Here is a 22,261-nt window from a genome sequence, read left to right as displayed (position 1 = left end):
CAACAAGAAAGGATCTTTCTGTGTGAAAGTGTATGTTGGCTAGGGAATGTCTATGGTCAGCATTTTCTCCCACCAAATTCCTAATGATTGCTGCACTACTTCTGGCAAAAAATACCTATTTAGTTCTGGGAACATAAATAAAAGAGGACTGACGCTTTTGTACAAATCAAAACCAGCCATTCAGAGGCCAAACTGAGCTACTAGATTAGTAATTACAAAAATGTGATGTTTGTGTGTTCATATCTAAAAATCCACGCCTGAATTTATCTTAGTATCACTTACCATTCCAAATACAATTTATACCATGAAGTAAGAATTTCAGCTTTTGGATCTGCATTAAGTTCTGATAAATGTGGAATTCTGCCTAGTACTCTGCCTTTTTAAAAATACACAGAAAGTTCCTTAGTCTTATAAATATAATCTAAAAATAAACAACCATTTGTTCTCTCTCAACATGGAATTTCTTCATACAGAAAGAATGTTTGATATACTATATCGGCTTTGAGTTACTCATGTTTCTGAAATCCACAGAGTGAACTGAAGAAATCATGCCACCATAACAAAAATGTTCAACATTTTACTGGCTGACAAAACTCATAAAAAATATTTTTTTTATACAGATATGTAACTGTCCAGATATTTAAAACTTTCTATAAATCACCTGTGCCTAGACACTCTCCTTTTAAATAATTCAAGAACTAAAGCCCATTTATAAAAATCTTAGTATTTTCAGGAACCCTAGGTAAATGTCCACCAGATTTAAATTCCTGATTTTTTTTTATTCCTTCAAGTATTTTACTTAAACTATTTAGCATCTATTTAATTTCATTCATCTTCCCAAATTAATCATCAGTCATATATTTCATAGTAGGCATGAATAAACGATAATCATTCAGTTCACTGAGCAGAAATAGTGACCTACTAATTCAAATACTTCAGATAATCCACTGATTTCTCACCAGCCAGACTTCTCTCACATTTGCCAGGTTTTTGCATTCCAACAGCTCATTTTAGCAGGAATCTAACTATGCATTCTAGTTGGACTTTAAGAAAAACAAAAATCAGTGACTGTATTCAGTTCTGCTAAGTACAGGTCGTATTCTGCTACACTGGAACTTTTCAGTAGAAACTTTATTAACTTAAAATAAAACTTCAAATAAAGATATCTGTTTGTCTGGCATCAGCTGGTCCAAATAAAATAGGGATGTGTCTAAATTTAAAGCCTTGTCCTTTGTTCAGTTTTATGTAGAAGGTATTTAATAGTGGTTCAGAAATACCTCATGTATACTTAGAAGGAATTTTAAGAATTCCTTCAGTAAAGCTTTCAAAATTGAATTACTAACACTTCCTATAAACCCCAAGAAATTCCAGTAACAGTAAATACCTAACAAGCAATTCAAGTTCTATTATATCTACACTATCAAATGTTAAGAAATGATTGAAAGGAAAGATGAGGATCTTTCTTTGCCTGGTTTCCTATGGAAAGGCTTATGCAATCCTATATTCCTTCCATATGCATGCAATTCGTTTGCTTGTCTCATAACTCCTAAGGTATTTGCTGGTTAAATTCAAATGGGTAAATATTTCAAAGATCCTATGTTTCTACAAGTTTTGGGGAAATAAGTAAGCAGGGTAAACCAGCAAGAAATTGGCAAAGTGAGCTCTGTTGTTATTAGAATTCAGGTGATTTATACAGAACAGAAAACATGAAAGTCTATCTAAGACAAATGTTCTCAGTTTTCTTGTTATGACACCATCCTACATTTACTTGAAATACAAATAGTAAACTAAGTATAACAGCATTCATAAAGCTTTCAAAGTCTTTAATTATTTCTCTTTAAGAACATAATTCCAAAGAACAACATATTATTGTTTCAAAACACCAAGGATTTTTCCAAAATCCATGCTTTTATATCCTTTTTTTCTCTCCATATCCACATCCTCATACACAACACACCTACACTTCCTGCAGAATGAAACAAGGCTGGATTCTAGTCTCAGCTTTGAACTTGAAATGAATTCTGAATTTGTAGTGGAATTAAAAGACGAGTTTGCTGTGTGAAGTGCAGACCTGGTCTATGAAAAATGTTGCTCCAAACCCAACACTGTTTAATTCTCTTTTGCAAATGCTCTTCCAATCTGTCCATCACACTATAAAATGGAGAACTCAGGTGCTAGACATAGCAATAAAAAACATCTGCCTGCTTTTGCAGGCCTGATATACACCCATGACAAAGCTGAAATGCAGTCACCACCTGTACCATGAGCAAACACCTCGCTATTGCATAACAGGGATCAGCGAAATTTTGTTTTACAAGTGTATGTTCAGCCATGGGACATGGCATTCAGTTTTCAGCTGCTTTCATAACAGGTTATGGAGCTTACTCCAACCAGAAAGTTCATGTCTTCTTAGAAGACACATTAAACTCCATTTACTTACCTGTTTTCTGGCTATAAAAAGTGTCAGCTTTCAGGATGCTGAGTGACAAAAAATTAATAACTTTTTCAACCTCTCTAAAGTAGCTTCTTTCATTAAAGGCCTTCTTCATACTAAGAGCACATCTTTCCCACTGTTACTGAAAAATTCTATGCCATAGTCACTGGATTACACCTCATAAAATAGTGTTCAATTTTCGTCTGTGATATCATGGTTACTTCCAAACTGATAAATATCAGATCGTGGCAGATGCTAGGGAAATTATATTTCATTGTCGTGGCTAAAAAAAAGACCTCACCAGGAAGCAGTAAAAAAATCCAAACCACAAAACCCCACACCCAGTTTCATCTTTGGTCATGGAGAACGTTATATTTTTCAAACACAGTGAATATAATTAGAATCATTTTGTAAATATGAAAGAAAATTCCAGATTATTTTAGTAATGAACAAGCACACATCTTAAATGTGTGAGAACAGACACATGGGCTTAAATCATTATTCAATAGTGTGCCCAAGACAGCTTTCAATGATTGTCCTATTCATCTATTAGAGTCCATACTATCTTCTTGCATAAGTATGTCAGATATATTACAGAATTACACACAAATACAGCAATCATTTTGCCTCTATCCAGACATGAGAGCTCTGGGTCTATGCACAGCTATAGGTCTGTGAATCACTGAACAAACATGGAACTGCTGAATTGCTGAGAATGGAAGAAGTGGACAGAAAAACAGACCTAACCTTTTTATTTTTTTTAATATTCTTTATCCCCTTCCTTGTACACAGCCACATCATGTCGGATTTAAATCATATATTCTATTATCTTATTCTGGTTGTGAAGCCTCTGTGGTCAAGAAGATTTATAAATAACTATAATTTGAGACTTCAGAACAGAAACCCTGGATTTTCAGAGACAGATACCACATAGATAGTAGTTTTGCTCTTTTCCCATGCTTCATTTTTGGCAAGGTGTCAGCAGCTATTAGCTAATAAACTGAAATCAACATCAATGTTTGAAGTAATTTACAGCTGTGGTTACAAACTGCATTGATTTAGTACATAGGGTTGGTTCCTAGCAGTTCTCAAGGGAGTGACTGCTGAATACTTGCTAAACTTGGAAAGAATTAATTCAAAATCACCACCTGAACAGCATGATTTTAAGATAAAATCTCTTTCAATGTGCAAAGACCATGCATATGTACATATTATCAGTGTAAGATCTCAGTTTTCTGACAACTTGGAACATGTGTAGCTATAGCCTTTATGATTAATAAAAATGAGGTATGCAAGGCACAGTGCCTCTCTTACAAAAGAATACTTTTGTGGAATTGGTAATATTAGATGTCCTAGATCTATAATCAGTGTGGTATTCCTGCTATAAAAACGTGACAGAAATAATGAAAGAAAACTCAGGCAGAAAGTAGGTGAAATTAAAAGAGAGGAAATAAAAGTGAAAGACGGTGGGATAGAGGGACCCAGAAAAACTAAAAAGAAGAATCATTGGCACTCTATTTTTAGTTTAATAAACTATGGTCACTCTTTCATGTTCCAACATATTATACAGCTGTAAAGAAACAAATTTTCAAAGAAAGTTTGAATTCTGGAACTGTCTGAACACTGGAACTTCTCTGAGAATGAGATTTCACGTTTCAAATTTGCATCCATTCAACCTTTTCTAACCTCTAACTGGTGGATTTGTAATCAAAGACCTTTTACTTTGGTGACACAAAATATGTGTTAGCTTCTATTGTCCCCTGAATTTTCCACTACAAAGCCAATTTTGACAAACCTGGCATAAGAAAACTAGAGAAAAAGACTCCAGCATCACATGAAGTTCCAGGAGACTCTACACAGAGCAAGCTTGCATGGCACTGAAGCAGGGCATGACTCTTTTTCATTAAGAGAAATCTGTGCAGTCTACTGAAGTAGACAGCATATCTTTAATTAATTTCATTACTCTACAAGGCATTTGCTCTTTGACATTCATTTTACATTTTTAGTCACACTTTTTGCACATAAATATCACATATTTCAGCTATATTATACCCACCATTTTATGTGCAGACTGTAACAAATAGATAAACATTTTAAAACACAAGTGTGGCGGTTTAGGCTGGGGTAATTTTCTTCACTGTTTCTCGTAGAGGGATGTGTTTTGAATTTGTCCTGAACACAGACAGGGTCAATCACACAGATATGTTTTTGCTATTGATGAGCAAGGCTTTCACAAAGCCAAGGCCTTTTCTGCTTCAAGCACTGCCACCCTGATGAAGCTGGGGGGCAAGAGAGACAGCCAGGACAGGTGACCTAAACTGACCAAAGGGATATTCCAGACCATGTGGCATCATGCTCAGTAAGTAAAGCTGGGAGAAGCAGGAAGAGAGGGATGTTAGGAGCGATGGAGTTCATCTTCCCAAGTAATGTTACACCTGATGGGGCTCTGCTCTCCTGGAGATGGCTGAGCACCTCCCTGCCCATGGGAAACTGATTTAATTCCTTGTTTTGCTTTGCCTGTGTGCAGGACTTTTGCTTTCTCTATTAAACTGTCTTTATCTCATCCCACAGTTTTCCAGCTTTCATCTTTCCAAGTCTCTGCATTGTTTTTTTACTGGGGAAGTAAGTGAGTGGCTGCTTTGCTGGCTGGGGTTAAACCATAAGAGCAGGCTGTTCTTCAGCCCAGTAGCACTAGTGTCATGCACACTGCCTCTCAAAAATTAACCTAGTAGACCCTCTGATATGTGTATGTAGCTTCACTTGAAAAAAATAGTATTTTTCTACAATTTTAACACTTGAAAATTAATGAAGCCAAATTCAATAGTCTCTTCTTAGACTGCTTCCAATTAAAAAAAAAAATAAAATTCTTAGTCAATGTTATCTCTTGAGAGAATTAACACCATCATTTCTCATTTCATAGTATCAAACTCTATACTGCAAACTTGTTTATAGAGAAACCAAATATCTACTTAAAATCAAAAAATCCTCAGCATCTAGGCTAAACTTACTGGACAAACTGAAGGAGTAAAGTAAGTGGCAGATAAAAAATGAAATCTACAAGTAAACTTTTCATTTTTGCAGCAATGTGCAACTGAAAACAGATCTTGATATTGACTTCAGACTAAAAAGGAGGAAGTTGAGATGTACAGAAACCCCACTTCTATGACATTTTTTATACTTCATAATTTCAGTTTATTATTTCTAACACACACAAAACCCCCCAAAAAAGTAAAACTGTCATCCATGGCATTTCTAGATTTTGAACAATAATGTTTTCTTTTAGTAGAATATTCTGATGTGATCAGAAAAGATAATACTCAAAGTGAAGAATAACAAATACTGAAGAACTAAAAGGGCTACTATGCTAAGCAGGTATCGGACTGGGACACCAGTTTTCAAAATCCAAGTACAAAGCTATTTTTTCAAACTACTTGCTTACTTTTTTATAAACTGGTTAAATAAATTAAGAAAAACTAATCTTGAATTTATTCATGCAAATAGCTGGATTTGAATCTCAAATATTCAAAATAACCAAAGTTTTTCTAGTGAAACACCTTTGTGCTTTGCAGGCAGAATTAACATCAAGAAGAAACAAATAATACCATTTATGATGTTGATAAAAGTAGAACAAATGACAAATACAGTTAAAAGAAGTATATGCTTGGTACCATCTTTTCATCACAGGTAAAAAAAAAGGAAATGCATAAATGAATTGTAAAAATAAATAGATAAATGGTAAAAATTAAGGATATTCATGAATGAAATGTAAGTTCTCAAAATTAATCTGCTGTCTTACTACCAGTAAAACAACCCACTAATATTCAGCAAAAAGATTTTCTGGTTTTTAGCCCCTATTAATCACAAAACAGCATTTAACTACCATTAATGAACAAGACTGTAATCTTAGTTTCAGCAGACAACATCTTGAAGTGCTTCGTGATAATCTGGAAATAAACATCAATGCAAAGGAAAAGAGAATTTGCTTGCTGTATTTCACAAGGATCACTAAAGGTCTCAGCTGGATAGTAATTTTTTTTGGATGACCACCTACTTTACTACTTGCAGAGAGTGCCATATGAATAAATACAATGGAAATTCCAAGAAAACCATGTTATCTTGATTAGTGGTAATGATGTTTCACTTTAGACTCTTAAGTGGCCAGAAAATACTCCTAAAACAAATAATTTCTTGAACTCCATAAGCAGAAGTGCCAACAAATGCACTTTCTATGGGTGAGTGATTTTGAAAACAGTAAATTTTAACCATTTATGCACAAATCTTGACTTTCATAGATATCAGACTTTAAGCAATGTAAACAGATTGACTAGAAATTAGGGATTAATCACAGTGTGAAGTCTGACAAAATTATGGACTACATATCAAGGTGCATAGCAGATATTCTATTGAAAGCAGATCTCCTTTATCTCATTTTACAAAATATGTCACATTAAACTATCAGGGCTGCAAAGACAGCACTGAACAAAAATGAGAATAAAAATAAACATATATTTGAAAATTATATATTTGATTATTTTTAATTAAACGTTTTAATTTCTCTAAAGCTGAAAGCTGTTCCATAGTACTTGCACACAGCTGATGCCGTTCTGTTGTGGGGACATGTTAGTGAGGGAGGTTGCAAATGCAGAATGGATAGTTTCAATTCAGTGATGTACCTGTTACTGTTTTTGTTTTGACAGGACTGCTGGCATACTCAGAGGCTTGATTTGACTGCTGCCTTGCCAAAGGTGCACTTCCAACTGATGCTTCATCCTCTTTCTTTCGAGTTACTGACACACCAAGTGGAACAGCTCCTACAGACTGCTAGAAAAAAGAAGTACCTTGTGAACCACTAAAACTCAAAACATATTAACATAGAATTATGGCATTGTCTTGAGAAACGTGTTTTAAACTACGTATTTGGAAATGTATAGAAGACAACCTGAAACACTGGTTGGAGCACAAATATTTTGAAAACAAATTGAAATTAGATGCTACGTTCAGATTTGCAATTGCAATTCTTTATTTCAGTCCTGTTAGTCTGAGGAAAAGCTCTATGAAAACAAAAAAATAAAATAAAACTAACTTAGAGTACCATGGTTGTTAGCCAACCAAAAAACATAGGCATAAACCTGGCTGATGACCAAAGTAAAATAATTATCTAAATGTTTAATGGAAACTGGAAAATTTTAACCAGATATGAAGACCCAATGACACTTATTAACCATAATTAAACTTCAAAATAAAGGATGTATTAGTATTTCTACACAATCGTGCTTCTTCCAAATTTTAAATATAATATTTAAGTAACTGCTACTGATTTTGAACTGTTGTGACTTTCAAGCATATCAATAAATGAGATGAGGCTCAAAATGTAAAACTGCTGACATATACAAAAATACAAAACTGTAGGCATTAAAACAAAGTTTGAAAGACTGCATCCTTGTTTTCAGATTAGAAAAGAGTGATGTGTATTAATCCACATGGATTCTGGAACAAATGAATAGTCTATCTGCTTTGTTGTTACTTTTTTTATTAATGCAAGCAAGAAAAGACAAAAATACTAAAAACAATTTGATCCTCATTGTTGTTATACAGTTGGCTATTAACATTTTAAGTTAACATTTTGCTGTAACATCAGCTGCTATGTAAATTGCAGATGCATCCCAGTTGACAAAAGCAGAATATCTCTACCACTGATTTTGCAGACGGTTATCATTTAAAGATGACAAAGTATTTTTTCTGAAGATCAGACATTAGGATTACACGCATCTTAATTTTTGTGTAATTTAATTTTGTTCGTATTGGAGTGAAAATGTAATCCATATAACTGCGTAATGAGAAACCTCACACATTGCATTAGGAATCTCTGTGGGAAACAAATTCGTGTGAGGCGGGCAATGTGCTTGTAAATTTTCTCCAATAGAAAACAGATCACTGAATCAAGCAGTGTGCAATATGTGCACACATACAAAACCCCAAAACAAACAGAAGAATCATTTAATTGAAGGAGAATGGCTTCCAAACGCCTTCACCATTTTCCACTATAAAAGTAAATTAAAATAAGACAATCAACTATTTAATCCTACTCCATTGAAAGCAATTTATATATACGGTGGTATGCAAAGTTAATAGAAAAATACTAATTTCAATGACAAACAGAACTCTCATTTGTCCTCCTCCCTCTTAATGTACAGTCATTAGCTTTGACTCCAGAAGCACTAAAAAGTTTTTCTAGAATACAGTAACATGCTACCTTGGCATACCCTCCAGTTATAACAACAACAAAAATCCCCTTCAGCTTTCAAAAGACAACCTTGACACCACAGAAATACTTCCTACTTGCATACAGGGAGAGGATCTGAAATTTTGTGAACTTTCTTCAGACATTTTACATCACTTATTTTCAAAATCTTACAATTTATCTGATACAACTTTCATAAGGTATAGCCATCTGCAGCTCTTTCGTGACAGCAACTGTTGAATCATGATTTGGCAATTCTGGATGTAACCTGCAAGAACATTGAATTGCCAAAGTGAAGCAAGAATTTCTGAAGAATTAATGCTGACAGTACAGGACAGTCCAAAAGACAATAGGATGGAAATACTCCATGAAGAAGCTGTATCAATTTCTGATCCACTTAAGAAATGGATCAGCAAAATTTAGTAAGTTACACTACTAGACAAAGAGTGAAAAACATCAAGGCTATCAGAGCCAGATAAAGCTGGAAAAAATTATGACCAAATATTGAGTGCTGATCTGGACAATGAAACAGCTGTTTTATCTTTGCTCACTGAAATCAAGCCTGATGTTGCTGCTGATGACGCCCAGTGCAATCTTGTCAGGTTTTTGGCAAAAGATTTCCGGTTAAAAGAATCCAGAAGATGAAAGATCAGTGTTGAACTAGATGGAAAAGGATCATCAAGATTTGGGGTTTAGCCACAAACTGATGAGGGAACTGTGGCTTGGGAAATAGCAGATGACAAGAGCCCCACAGCTGTAGGAGAAGATGAATCTGGTGGGAAAGGAGACATTGCAGGCTAGTGGTATCATAAGCATTTCATCACAAGAATCCAAAAAGCCAGCTATAAAGGATGATGTAGTAAAGCTTAAATACACCTACTTGGGATTAAGATTGGGTCACTAATTGGTAGTGTTACAGAAGATAAAGAACATGTAACAAATTTCTGGAACTACAGCAGTATGGGAAAGTCAGTTTATTATATGAAATTTATGAGACTGTTTTGTTGACACAAAGTCAAATCAGATTCTGTTCTAGAATACTGACAGTTTTATCAATGCAATAAAGTTTGTGGCAATTATATACAGAATACTAAAATAATAATTCACAGAATTCAAAATAAGAAAGGTTGCTACTTTTCAAATGCAATTATTACAATTAGGTTTGTAAGCAGTGACTGAAAAACTACAGAAAAGCAACCTTTTTCTAAATTTAATTTTTATTGGCACAAATAATCTGACACATTACATACCGTGTTAAGTATGTGTACACAAAACACACACACATATATATTGTTTAAACATGCAAATAGATCAACAGATACCAATTTTTAATTTTTTTACTTCAGACTATAGTTTGACTACATACTATAGTATAGGGTCAACATAACTTTGGAAATTATAAAGATCTAAAACCAGAGAAAGGCTCGGAAGAATAATAGCTGAAACACAGTTTCCCAAAAATACAATAGGCCAAGTATTTCCTGATTTATGTGGAGACATGCCAACTAACTAAAGGTAAAATATCTATGAAGAGGATTAATTTGCCTTAGGTGAATTAGTATTTTATTTTCCTTGGGATTTTTTGTAATTAAATATTTTATTTCTGAATTCTAATTTCACACATAAATGTGAGGCTGAAGGGACTGTAGGCAGATCTGGGAGCATGAGAAATGAGTTTTATGAAAACTTGAACAAGTGAGCAGACTAATAACTTTCACTCAAGGGATATACATATCCCTTTGTACATTTGTTTGATAACAAACCAAAGGCAAAAGAACATTCCATGATAGGAACCAAGATATTATCACTGGGTTGTGAAATGTCAAGTTCAAAAGCTTGAGCCCAGAGCTGAGTTGCTGTCCTTGACATGGTACTACACCCAGATATCCCACACAGTGGGTGCTGCATGCGCATGGACCGATGTTTACATGTGCAGCAGCTTGCAACCAGCAAGCAGGAAGAAAAATCAATGAAGTCTTTGGAGTGGAGACAGATGGCAGCTCTGCTCAAGACATGGTGTTTATTGAACATCTAAGATCACTGTCAAGCAATCACTAGCTCAGAAAAGAATATTTACATTTGCTTACATGACTGTCCAAACTGTACCAGAATGAGCTGTGACAGCAAGGAGGATCCACCCTGTCTACCCTGCAACAAGTTCTAATGACATGAAAATGCAATTGCTGCTTGTCTATCCAGTCATATTAATTGTTTTGATTTCTAAGATTACTACTACACCCAGATTGTTTCAGAGAGTTCAAAAAAGCAAGGCATTAGGCATAGTTCCCAATTAAAATTAAACAAATTAATAAAATTGCTTTAATTAAAATTAATTGCTAAGTAAAAAGACTTGCTTTTGGCACACAAAACCACCTTCTTTCCTGGCAGGTTAATTCAGATGAAATTCTATGACTGCCTCAAGTAGGCACTTCAAGTATTGTAAAAGTGTTCTGCTGACATGAAAGACTGATGATTGATTCCAAATATTTCCAAACCTATGTGATGGACTGGTGTCAGCCAACAAACCCCTCATTTTCACCAACTGATGAAAGCATTCCATCAGCACTTTCAAGGGGCCTCTAAAAGAAGAAGATAGAAGGTTTGAGTTCTATGTAGCTCTAACTCCTTAAGCAAGAAGCAACTTGATTTCTGTATCCTTCAGAAACTTAAATGCCTTCCATAATGTAAGAGAGGACAGATCCCAATAAGGATAAATACAGTGCTTCTGACCTGCAAGCAATATCAGGGATCAATATCTATTACAATTTGAGAAGTCTGCACACCAAGAATATAACTGTGTTTACTACAGAAACACGCTTGTTTTATCAAAGCATTTCTGGCTATTTTTTCACAGTAAAAGAGAAAAACAAGGCAACACAGCACTGCCTCCAACGTCCAACTTTGCTGCAACATGGAATAATCCTAAATTTGGGTACTGAAACTTCCTCTTACATTGTGTCATTCATTCACTGCCACTCATCATCAGAATCAAATAATTATCATTATTTGGCTCTTAAAGCATCAAGTATGTGCAATATTCCAAAAGTCATTCTAAGACAGAACAATTTAAAGGATCTACTTGTTCTATAAGAGTCTATTGATCAAGTCATAATGATAAAATTATTTCATCTTAGTAAAAAATTCCAGGGAGATCTCTGATGCAGACTTCTGAACAAAGTACCACCTGAAGTACACCATCAAGATTGATATCACCCTCAGTTCATGATGACCTTTCCATAAAGCAGTAAAAGGATTTTATAACAGTAAAATTCCTAAGATAATAGTAAAGAGAAAATGAGCAGAGAAAAAGCAGAGTTGAAGAAAAAAAAAGATGTTAATGACTGATTTTTTCATCTGCCTACACAGCTGAGGAAAAATTCTTGGGTTTGAATTGGGATACACAGTTTCCATGGTGCAGATGTTCAGGAAAAGAAGGAGAAATCTGGATTCTGAAATCAGGTGTATTACATTCCAGTGTTTTAAAGCATGATGAATCTGGAAGAAGTGCAATGTCTTTCTCTTGGTTGTTTCTATATATGACTAAGAATGTTCACCCTGACCTCTTGGGTTTAGATCTACTCTGTTACTGAAATGTTCCTTAAATTAGGTAGTAACACATGAACATGTATGGAGCAACCAAAAAAACAGACAGAAATATGAGCAATACAAATCAGTGTTACGTATCTATGTGTACATACTTTTGGTAGTTCAGTTTTTCCCTAAAATTCCTCATCTTAGTTCACAGAAATCAATGATGTAAGAAAAGTATTGACAAGTTACAAAGCCTTTACATTAACATGAGTTTGAGAAAGATGACATGTACTCATTTATAAATTTATTGCAAAAAGTATCACATATACTGACTGTCCCATATCAAAGCACAGCTAAGGTTTCTTACCAAGGAAAAGAAACTATTCAAATTTTTATCTTGCAATAAAAATGGGTTTTAAAATGGGCTTTTAAAAGAGAGCAAATATATGCAAAAAAGCACTGTTTTACAGAAATAAAACAAGCCACAGCTGAAAAAGTCTCTAAAAATAGTCATAATGAAATATAAAAGAACACCTAAAAATTACTAGAAACAAGGCCTTGCTGCCAAAAGACTCACCTCAAAAAATCTTCCAAAAAATGTCAAAATAAAATATTAAATTACTGGAAATAAGGCCTCTAAACTTGGCTTTGTTTTGCTTCTCATTTGGGAGTCATTGTTAACAAGCTATCAACAGCATGAATAGAAGAACTCACTTCATAGCTGTATTAATTTCCAAATTATTAATTTCCAAATTTTTGACCAAATTCTGGCCAAATTAATCTTTCATATAGCATCTATAAAGAATTTACCCTCTCAACAGGACATTCAGACTAAAGAAACACAAGAGGTTTAGGCAGATAAGCAACTGGTGCACAAACTACTCTCACTTTGCATGTCACTACATTTACAGCTCATTTTACACAAACAATCCATACAGACTAAAATATTCTTAAAAATTAATACCAACATAATGGCCTTGCTTATCACACCAGTTCTACAATTATTAGCTGCTGAGCAGCAAGATGCAAAGAGAGCTTTGTCTAGCAATAGTCCAACAGTAATAAATGAAGAGGGGTGATCCTCACTGGGCTGCATGTACCCCCACACCCCAGCAAGGCAGTCAGCCATCATTCTGTTCCAGCTAAATAAAATGTCAGTGAGGCCAAAAAGACATTGAAATGTTATGAGTTTTGTAAAAATGCAGCTTATTGTGTTTCGTATTTCTAACTTTCAGTTAAAAGCAGTTGCAACAGACATGGTGAATATTTCAGCAGATATAAAATACATGTTCTACCAAATTGGCATTATAAACCTAAACCTAAAATCCCAGAAAAAGAGTTAAAAAGCAAACAAAAATGAGGAAGTTCATATGTAAAGGTGTCCCGTCCCTGTGGGGAGCCAGACAATGCCAGCCCCATCCTGTATGCCAGCAGTTTACATGACTATAGTTGCACTGAAGTAAATTAATACTTTCATTTAACTTATTTTATCAAGTACTAACATTATTGTGTACACAGGGCCAAATGTACTGAAAGGTTTTCTAACTCTGTTTTCAGATAGAAGTCACAACTTTGACTTACTCAAAATGACAGAGCAAAAGCATTGTATTAAGTAGACATTAAAATTTAAAATATCTTAATATTTAAGATCTCTGAATCATACAAGGAATTTCTAAAGGAAGTATTTTCCTCTTTTTTCTGTCACAATCGTGTAAGACTGACAGAACAGAGGAAGATAAGAACCTCACCAATGAATACATTTTGCCCATAACTCTTGCTTGAAAGCATTGCATCTTACAGCTGTTAAGTGTTCAAAAGCTAGGAAGGTTTTATAGAGCATTTTTGTTTATTACACTAGTTAGACTATGGTAACAAGCTGAATTTTTCCAAAAAATAAGGCACGGGGCCTAACTTTGACTAGAATCCTTATTCTAGGATAATTACAGCATTACACAAAGAAAAAAGTCTGTGCTTCAGCCTAATTTATTACAGGTAGTTTTCTTTTCAAATAAAGTTTCCTCATGACTGCTACAGACACTTTAATTTGTATTATTACATGCAGTCCATTACCACAGTCATGTTAAGGATGAAAATGGTATGACATTGACAGTTGAGTTTATAAACTTGTATTTAAAATAATTTCAAACTGCTAAGACATTTTAAATGCTAATAGCATTAGAATTGTGATACTGTAATTTTAATCTGAAATAGATGATGAAAAAATTTAAAAGGCTGTATGAGGTAATGACACGAGTTAGAAAATAAACAAAATTTGGCTAAAAAATTTGCCACTGATGATCAAAACCAGGGACAAATGAGTTTCCTAATGCAGCCACTTAACTCATCTAGTCACCCAGTATCAAAAGGGAAAGCACTGACTAACAGCTGATTAAATACACTGATGTTAGAGACAGATTTTTATACAAGATTTGAAATAAGCAGGATAAGTAGGATTGATTACATTTTGGAAGGCTACATAACAGTAAAAAGTAGACAAACGGTTTGTTTTGCAAAAGACATGCACCAGGAAATGTTGTGCTGCTCCAGTTATGATGCAGGAATGAAGAACAACTCAATACATTTAAAAATAGAATAAATTCATTAAAACAATAATAAAGCTTCATTGTCACAGTGAAACTTTTCAGATGCTGGTGCAGAATGAGCTCCATGGGACTCAAATTAATGTTTGGCAATTACTACCTAACAAGGTAAATTGGATACAAGAAACAAATGTTTACAAGTCATGTTTATCCTCTCAATTCAGGGGCCCAGAATGAAACTTCTGTGATGTGCACAGTGTTCTATGGTTATGAGACTAATATTGAAAAATTTTAACATTTGTCACTTCATAACTGACCACTTATAAGTGAGACAGAACATCACTGGTGACATAAACCACCAGTTTGATCAGTTATAATAAATTTAAGTTTTAGGAAATTCTGCCAAGTAGCAGTTATAAGTAAGTTTAGTATAAGGCAAAACCAGTGTTCTTTTCCAGTCAGGAATATATGGCATGAAAATTAGGGTTAAGAATATGTCAAGGAAACCATTGCACAACACAGACCCACAGCCTTAGCTTCTTCTATCTTTTTCAAGCACATCATATGCAAATAGGTATTCTGACATGATATACAGAATCTGCTACAGCATTCACTTCTGTCAAGTTATGAACTGTATGGTTCATCTCCTATTAAAATGGGGTTTAATAAGAGTGCTGACTATAACCAGTTATGCAATTATTTGACAGCCCATCCCAATATACAGACTCAAGGCTTGTGAAGTCTCAGTAGTTAAAATTAGTTGCAAAATAATGATCCTAGAAGGTGATCACAAACCCACCTTCTTTGTTTTTATAATTAAAAATGAAAAAGTTGTGAAATTAAAATTTTAATATGCTAACTTCACATTTTAAATAATTCAAAATAAGATCAACAGTACATGCAACAAATTACAAGGAAGAGGTAACAAACAGCAAACACTTCAAAAATACACTACTGGCTTATATAGAAGTGAAAGCTTCCCCTCTTCCCATCCCTTTTTCTCCAAAAATACATACCTGCTGAATGTGTCTACTAACTCGTTTCTGAGGTTGGTAGATAAGCCATGTATACAGGACTGGATCAACATTAATTGCTAATCCTTCTACACTGGACAAGAGAACAGCACCTGCACAACATAAAAAAGAGAAAAAAATGTAAACTACCTGCTCAGAAATCTCATATGTATTCAGTTTTCTTGCACATCTTTAATGCAGACTTTTGTTTGGCTTGGACTACATATATAATAAATAATAATACTTAAAGCATGAACTTCAATAACATATTCAAACTAAGAAATTCACAAAGAGAGCAATACCAGTGTTAGGGATATGCATTCATAATGCAGCAACTTACATTTTGATTTTGTCAATTACAAGCTTTTGTCAAGAAAAATGCGTGTTTTCACAAAAGTGCTTGTGTAACTGAATACACACAACACCTCCCCTCAAATTCTCAGCCAACATTAACACTCTGCAAAAATGAGTCAATAAGACCCTTGACACAAATACAGAAGAATATAATGCACTCCCCATAACCTCAATTAAAAAATCCCCATGGTCTAGGACAGTGAGTTCTTTTAATAAAGACAGGCCTACTTTACACTAAATAAGTTAGCTCTGCCCAAAGCTGAGGATAAACATTTTTCATGTAAATATGGTCATGAATATTCTTTAGAGGATGAGTTAGGCAAAATAAGGCAAATTTTTTAACTGACAACACTGGCCTCCGTACTGTGAGCTCTTAATATTTTCTTAATCTTTACATTATATCTTATTTTCTTTATATCTCACAGTCTAGGACCTAGGATTACAAGACAGGACTACTTTATTTCTTAGAAGTAAACCTCTAATTTTCTTGAAGAAAATTTCCTGAAGAAAGCCTAATATGGAAAATGTTAAGGCTCAGTTCCCAGAAATGTTAGCATATACATCAAACCATGCACACTAAAACCCCATTTATTGAGCATTATCTCCATTAAACCTGCATTAAAAATCTGATTATATATTGGTGAGGCTTTTTTTTCTAATAGTACAGATAATGTATCTTTTGCAGCAGAACATAATTATGGAGCTGTACAATTCAGAAGCAAATGGGTTAATGGAATACAAAGGCATCAACTATACTGAAAAAGTGCAGCAAGTAGTAGTAGGCAGTTATCTTTTTACATAAGTTTTGCAATTTTACTACAAAATAATAAAATAAATAATGAAATAAATAACAAAATAAATATAAAATATAAATCCTGGTTACTGGAAGATCCCAGCAACAAATTCCACAGAATTACAGTAGTCCTATAATACCAAGAATCATAGTTTCTAAAGCAATATATACTACATTTACTCTGTGGTATACAATGTAATTATGCAGCAATCTGAATTTAATAATAAATTCAAATACATTCAGAAAGCTTGACACAATTCAATGTACTTTCCAAAAAACAGTAAAAACATGTGCCTCAAAAGACACATCAGCAAAACTGTAAATGGGAAATTAATTAAAAAAATATAAGTTATGAGTTTATTGTATATAACAAAATTTTAAAACCAGCTGAATTCCAAATGGCAGAAGACCCACCAACCTGGGGTGACACAAGCAAAGCCTGATGAGCACAATGGGAAAATGGCAGTCAAGAAATACACAAACATAAATCATCTGCCAGCCCAGGCTTGGAGTTGGAACACACACTGCGAGGAACTCCTCTACACAGACTAGTCCATGTGAGCTGAAGGTTTTAAATGTCGGTAATAAACCTTAGAATAAATCTGCAGTCAAAGGAAAAGCCAATGTCAAACACTAAGGGGTAACACGCAAATAAGAGCAGTGAATATGCCTTGTGGCAGGATGTGCAGGAAACTAGAAAAAGGAAACAAAAGGTAACAGAGGATTGATAAAATATATGCTCCAATCATTATCTTTTATCAGATACTTATGTGCCAACATAAAAGAATCCTGCATCTTTAAGAAACACTGCCTGTTGTCAGCAATACTTAATGAAAGGTTTAATATACATGTGATATGAAAAGTGGGAGACAGACCTCCCAATGAGTGCAGCATAAAGGCAGCCTACAGGCAAAGACAACAGAAAATCCCACATTTCTAGCAGACTCCTGAAAAGAAAAATACAGTGTTACTGTAGCACATCATTCTACTAACTGAACACAGTTTCTTGATTACTGAAAAAAAATAGCTACAACTGAGAAGTTCAATACAATTAAGTCGATCTTTGAACTGAAGCTCTCCTTTCCCTTCAATTAAGTCAACACTAGCACAATCCCATAAAATTCTACACTAAACCAGCACAAATAACAACACTTTTCCACTTGTCTTTTGATAGTTTGTGCCTACTATATAAAAAAAATAAAGCAAGCAAACAAAAAACCTCCAGTAGAAGTACTCAGATAAAGAGTTGTATTATTTGCCTTTCAATGTGACTGTCAGGTAACCTTGGCTTCCTACTAAGCCACTTCTGTCACACTAAATTACTGAAATTTACTGTCGTGTTTGCTACTCAGCCACTGTATTTAAGGGCAGTTTAATCACCTATGTAAAGTTGTTATCTGCGTAACAGCTTTCTTCAAAATCAATATCTAGAGAAAAAAGTTTCTCAATTTGCTGTTTTCATGTCAAGGAATAAGAATCCTCCCTAGTTTTTAAGGAAGCTCACTGATTTGAGGCTCAAGCTTGAAGCTGGCAGCGAATTCCTCACACGCCTAAAAAAAATTAATTGCTATTCTGTCTCCATCAAAATGCAATGCTCGAGTTCCCTGGATTTCATTAAGACTGTGGAGAACTTTCTTTTCTTCCCCTCCCCTTTTCTCCTTTTAATTAAATTTACATTTCAGAAAAAAAGCAGACCTTAGTCCCATAGCATACTAGGGTTTCTTTCCAGATCTCAGTTCTGGCCAGAGTTATCTATTACATCTATCTAGTAACAGATTTGAAAAATAAGTATTGGACCCAACACCGTGTAATCTTTAATGTTTGAGAATTTCCTGAGTCATAGTGTCATTTGCCAGGCTCAGCTTGGGCAAATAATTTCCTTCCTTCACAAATTCCCACTCTCTCCTGAAGGAATACAAGATTTGGAGGCTGCAGTCAGGCAGAGGAGGATGACGAAGGGAAGGCAGCAGAGCACAGCAATGCTTGGCACTCTTGTCCTGTGGATGAGCTTCCTGACAAGTCCCCTTGGATGATGACAGCTGCAACAACAGCACTTTTCTTCCCAAGGGACGGGGGCCTGCTGAAGATAACTGGGGCCTCCTGCTTGGGGGTTGGTCCTGCTGCCACCTCCTCCCACTTGGAGTGCTGAGCACAGGCTGCTGGAGGGGCAGGGAGGACAGGGGTCACTAGCCTGGGGCTCTCTCCATAGAAACCTGGAGAAAAAAGTGGGGGGAAAAAGGGAACATGGTACACTTCTGGTGAGGTGGAAAAGGACACCCACCCTAGGGACATAGCTGCAAAGAACAGAACCAGAGGGAAAGGCAGGATGGGTGAAATACGGCAGAGTCCAGCAGTAGAGCTGTGGAGCTGGGGAATGTTCAGTCAAGAAAAAAATAGGAAAGGACCTCAACTATCAAGGAGACACAAGAAAAGGATGAAGGAAGCAGGACAATGAAAGAGGAATGTACAGGGAACAGGGAATGAGCACTTTGTGAAGGAGAAGGGAGGTGGCAACCCTTGGCAAAAAACGCTTTTTGGAGATGCACAAACTTTGTGAATGAGTAAACTGCATTACTGTTTCTCCCAACAATATGGAGAAAAAAATTACTAGGAAGAACAGGCAATAAATAACCTTGTGATTTATGCACCTGAAAATGAGTTTTTGCAACAGCAAACGACCAGCCTAGAAGAACTTTTACCAAATTCTGCCATGTATGTAGTATCTGAATACACCTTATTGTTATTTCCAGTAAAATGAACTTGAAAATATCTACAGTAAACTGAAGTTTCAGTTAATGTACATTTTCTGTAAGGGAGGGATCACAAATTTGAACAAATGGAATGACTTATAATAAAATCTAATACTGACAAGTTTTGTATATTTTCAGTAACTAACTTAAAAATATTACACCATCTTGCTATATAAATTGGACCATGAATTATTTTAGCGTTGAGCACACATGACTCCTAGATGTCTCAGGACACACGAATGATATATAAATGTTAACAGGTTGAGTTAGTATCATTCATTTAGTATCCAATTATTTTAAATTACACCTGAGAGAAGAATTTTTTTTAATTAATTTTTTTTTACTGTTTTGAAGGGCATTTTCACTAAGGCACACTATAAAAATGCAGAACTGCATATTATACCAAAGTGAAGAGTTCTATTTTATAAAAGTATATAAAAGTAAATTTCTGCTGGCTGACTCAAAGCAGATGCATTGTAAATCCCTAAGTGTGGAAATATCTGTTTAATTTTAGCCTGGGAGAAAAGTAAGGGAAAAACACTCCTCTTTACTGCTCCGCTTGCTGCCAGTATGGCTCACTTACCCAATTCCAAGCAGGCTTTAGCAATTATTTATCCTGTGGCACCACAGCCACTTTCAGTAACATCCCAAAATGAAGAATGAGAGCTGAAGAGCTAGAAATTGCAGTTACACTGCATAAAAATTAATCATGCAACTTTGGTCTACTTTAGAATATCAGGGACAAAGCCAATACAAATGTCTTGCAAAATAATCAGCTTATCTAAGAGACACCGTCCTGCATTTCATCCTGAACTGCTGAGTCAGACAAGGGAAACAGATACTTCAAGCCACATCAAAGTTTATAGGACTGTGAAAAATTATTTTTACATTATATCTGCTACAGTAAGTCAATAAATTTTGTCTAACTAGTGAAGTATATGTCTGTATGTCTCTCTATTCAAGGCTGACTTGAATGCCTGCAGATGCAAATATTATCCCAATTTTATCACAGAAAAAAACCTCCAAGTATTTGCACAGAGTTTTACATTCACCAACTGTTTAAAATAACTCTGATATCAATTAGTTTAGTTGCTTAGACCAGTAACAGAATATTTCACTAAAACAGAATTAGTGGGGTAACACTTTCCCATTAACTAAGGCACTTTGGTCTGTAATATCAAACACAGTTCCCTCATACTAGTTATTCTTTGCCCAAGAATATATACCCCAGAAGATTTTTATCACCATTATTTTTCATTTTTTTAAAATTAAAAATTCTTTTGATATTCAGAAACATTCACTAAGAACATACTTCTACTGCTATCATGACCTTCTAATTCCTATTGATGTTTATAGCAGAAAACCATTAAAAATAAAGGAGTGAGGTCAACATCATTATTTTTCTTTAAAATAGAGACAAAGTGAGGTAGTGAACTGCAGTTATTAAATCACACAGCAGGACCCATAGATAGAATTCAGATGTTAAAGTTATATGCCACAGCTAAGTGGCATATATATTAGTCTAGTGTAGCAAATAGAAAAAAAATAATGTAATCCTGTGTTAATCATGAAAAAATCAGACAGGCCTAATTACAATTGAATGTTCTGATAAGCTATCATCATTATCTTTTTAAAGAAAAAATATCCTGTCTTTATCAATATAAAGACCTCACAAATGCTGAATTACAGAATTATGACATAGAAGTATTCTAAAGAAGTAACAAGGAGGCAAAACAAAACTGTTGGACACACTGTTTAACACAAAGTGCTGTATGTATTTTCAATGTACAAGAAGTTACATTTTTGCAATTCAATCTGCAGTAAGCCATATTAAATCAAGGTATGGACAACAACCTTCAGTTATTTCACATCATGTTAAGAATGGAACTTCGCCCATGTAGCATTTTGTCCTTTTTTTACTGAGGAAAATATTTTGTGATATGCTGAGTTGGAAGTTTTCACAAAAATGCTAAAATATTCGTATTTAACTTGTGAGTTAAATGTTTTTGAAACAAAAAAGACGTTATCTTGAAAGGCTGCTTTTTTTCCAAAATCATTTGGTCAAAACTTTAATTCCCCTTAGAGACTATGATGATGTGGGTTCAGGGAAACAGTTTAATAAGCAGTAAAGACCAAGAAAAAAAGAAAATGTGTAGGCAGCTGTAGTACACAGTAATGCCAGCTTTATTTAAGTGATTACTGAATCACTTCTGTGAAAAGATAATGGCAATATTCCTATGCTGAGCTGCATTGCACCTCTTCCTGAATTCTATGTTTTTATTGCAAGAGTATCTCACTCAAGTATCATTTCCTCCTGTTCACTTTTAGGTTGTTTATATATTTAACCATTATACTTACTATTCTGTAAATAAAAGGAAAATGAGGAACTCTAAATTCAACTGACAGAAAGGACCAAACAGACAGAAAGGGAGGATATACTATAAGGGCTTCAAAACCATATTGTCAGTGAGTAAAGAAAATTTGAATGCTTTAAAAAATATGAAGTGTTTAGAACACTTTGTTCTAAAAAGAATATGGGGAAATACAACATTTGAGTCACCCAGAGAGCTGTGTTTCCAGTCAGACACTGCAGAGTGGCCCAAAC

General features: G+C 34.7%; 1 protein-coding gene across 10 annotated transcripts in view; it reads right to left on the bottom strand.

Annotated features, from left to right (window-relative positions):
* Positions 1 to 22,261, bottom strand: part of VPS13B (vacuolar protein sorting 13 homolog B) — a 422,306-nt gene that overhangs the window by 216,995 nt on the left and 183,050 nt on the right. For 9 of the 10 annotated variants that reach the window (XM_015617450.2, XM_015617455.2, XM_033512357.1 and 6 more), the window contains 2 exons: positions 15,763 to 15,872; positions 7,108 to 7,255 (listed from right to left, as the gene is read on the bottom strand). In XM_015617450.2, coding sequence (XP_015472936.1) covers positions 7,108 to 7,255; positions 15,763 to 15,872 — 258 coding nt within the window. The remainder of the gene's footprint in view (positions 1 to 7,107; positions 7,256 to 15,762; positions 15,873 to 22,261) is intronic. The other variant, XM_015617453.2, reaches the window with a different exon arrangement.

Source organism: Parus major, chromosome 2, assembly GCF_001522545.3.
Source record: "Parus major isolate Abel chromosome 2, Parus_major1.1, whole genome shotgun sequence".
NCBI lineage: Eukaryota > Metazoa > Chordata > Aves > Passeriformes > Paridae > Parus > Parus major.
The sequence above is the reverse complement of the archived record's forward strand: the minus strand, read 5'-3'. Positions and strand labels throughout refer to the sequence as shown.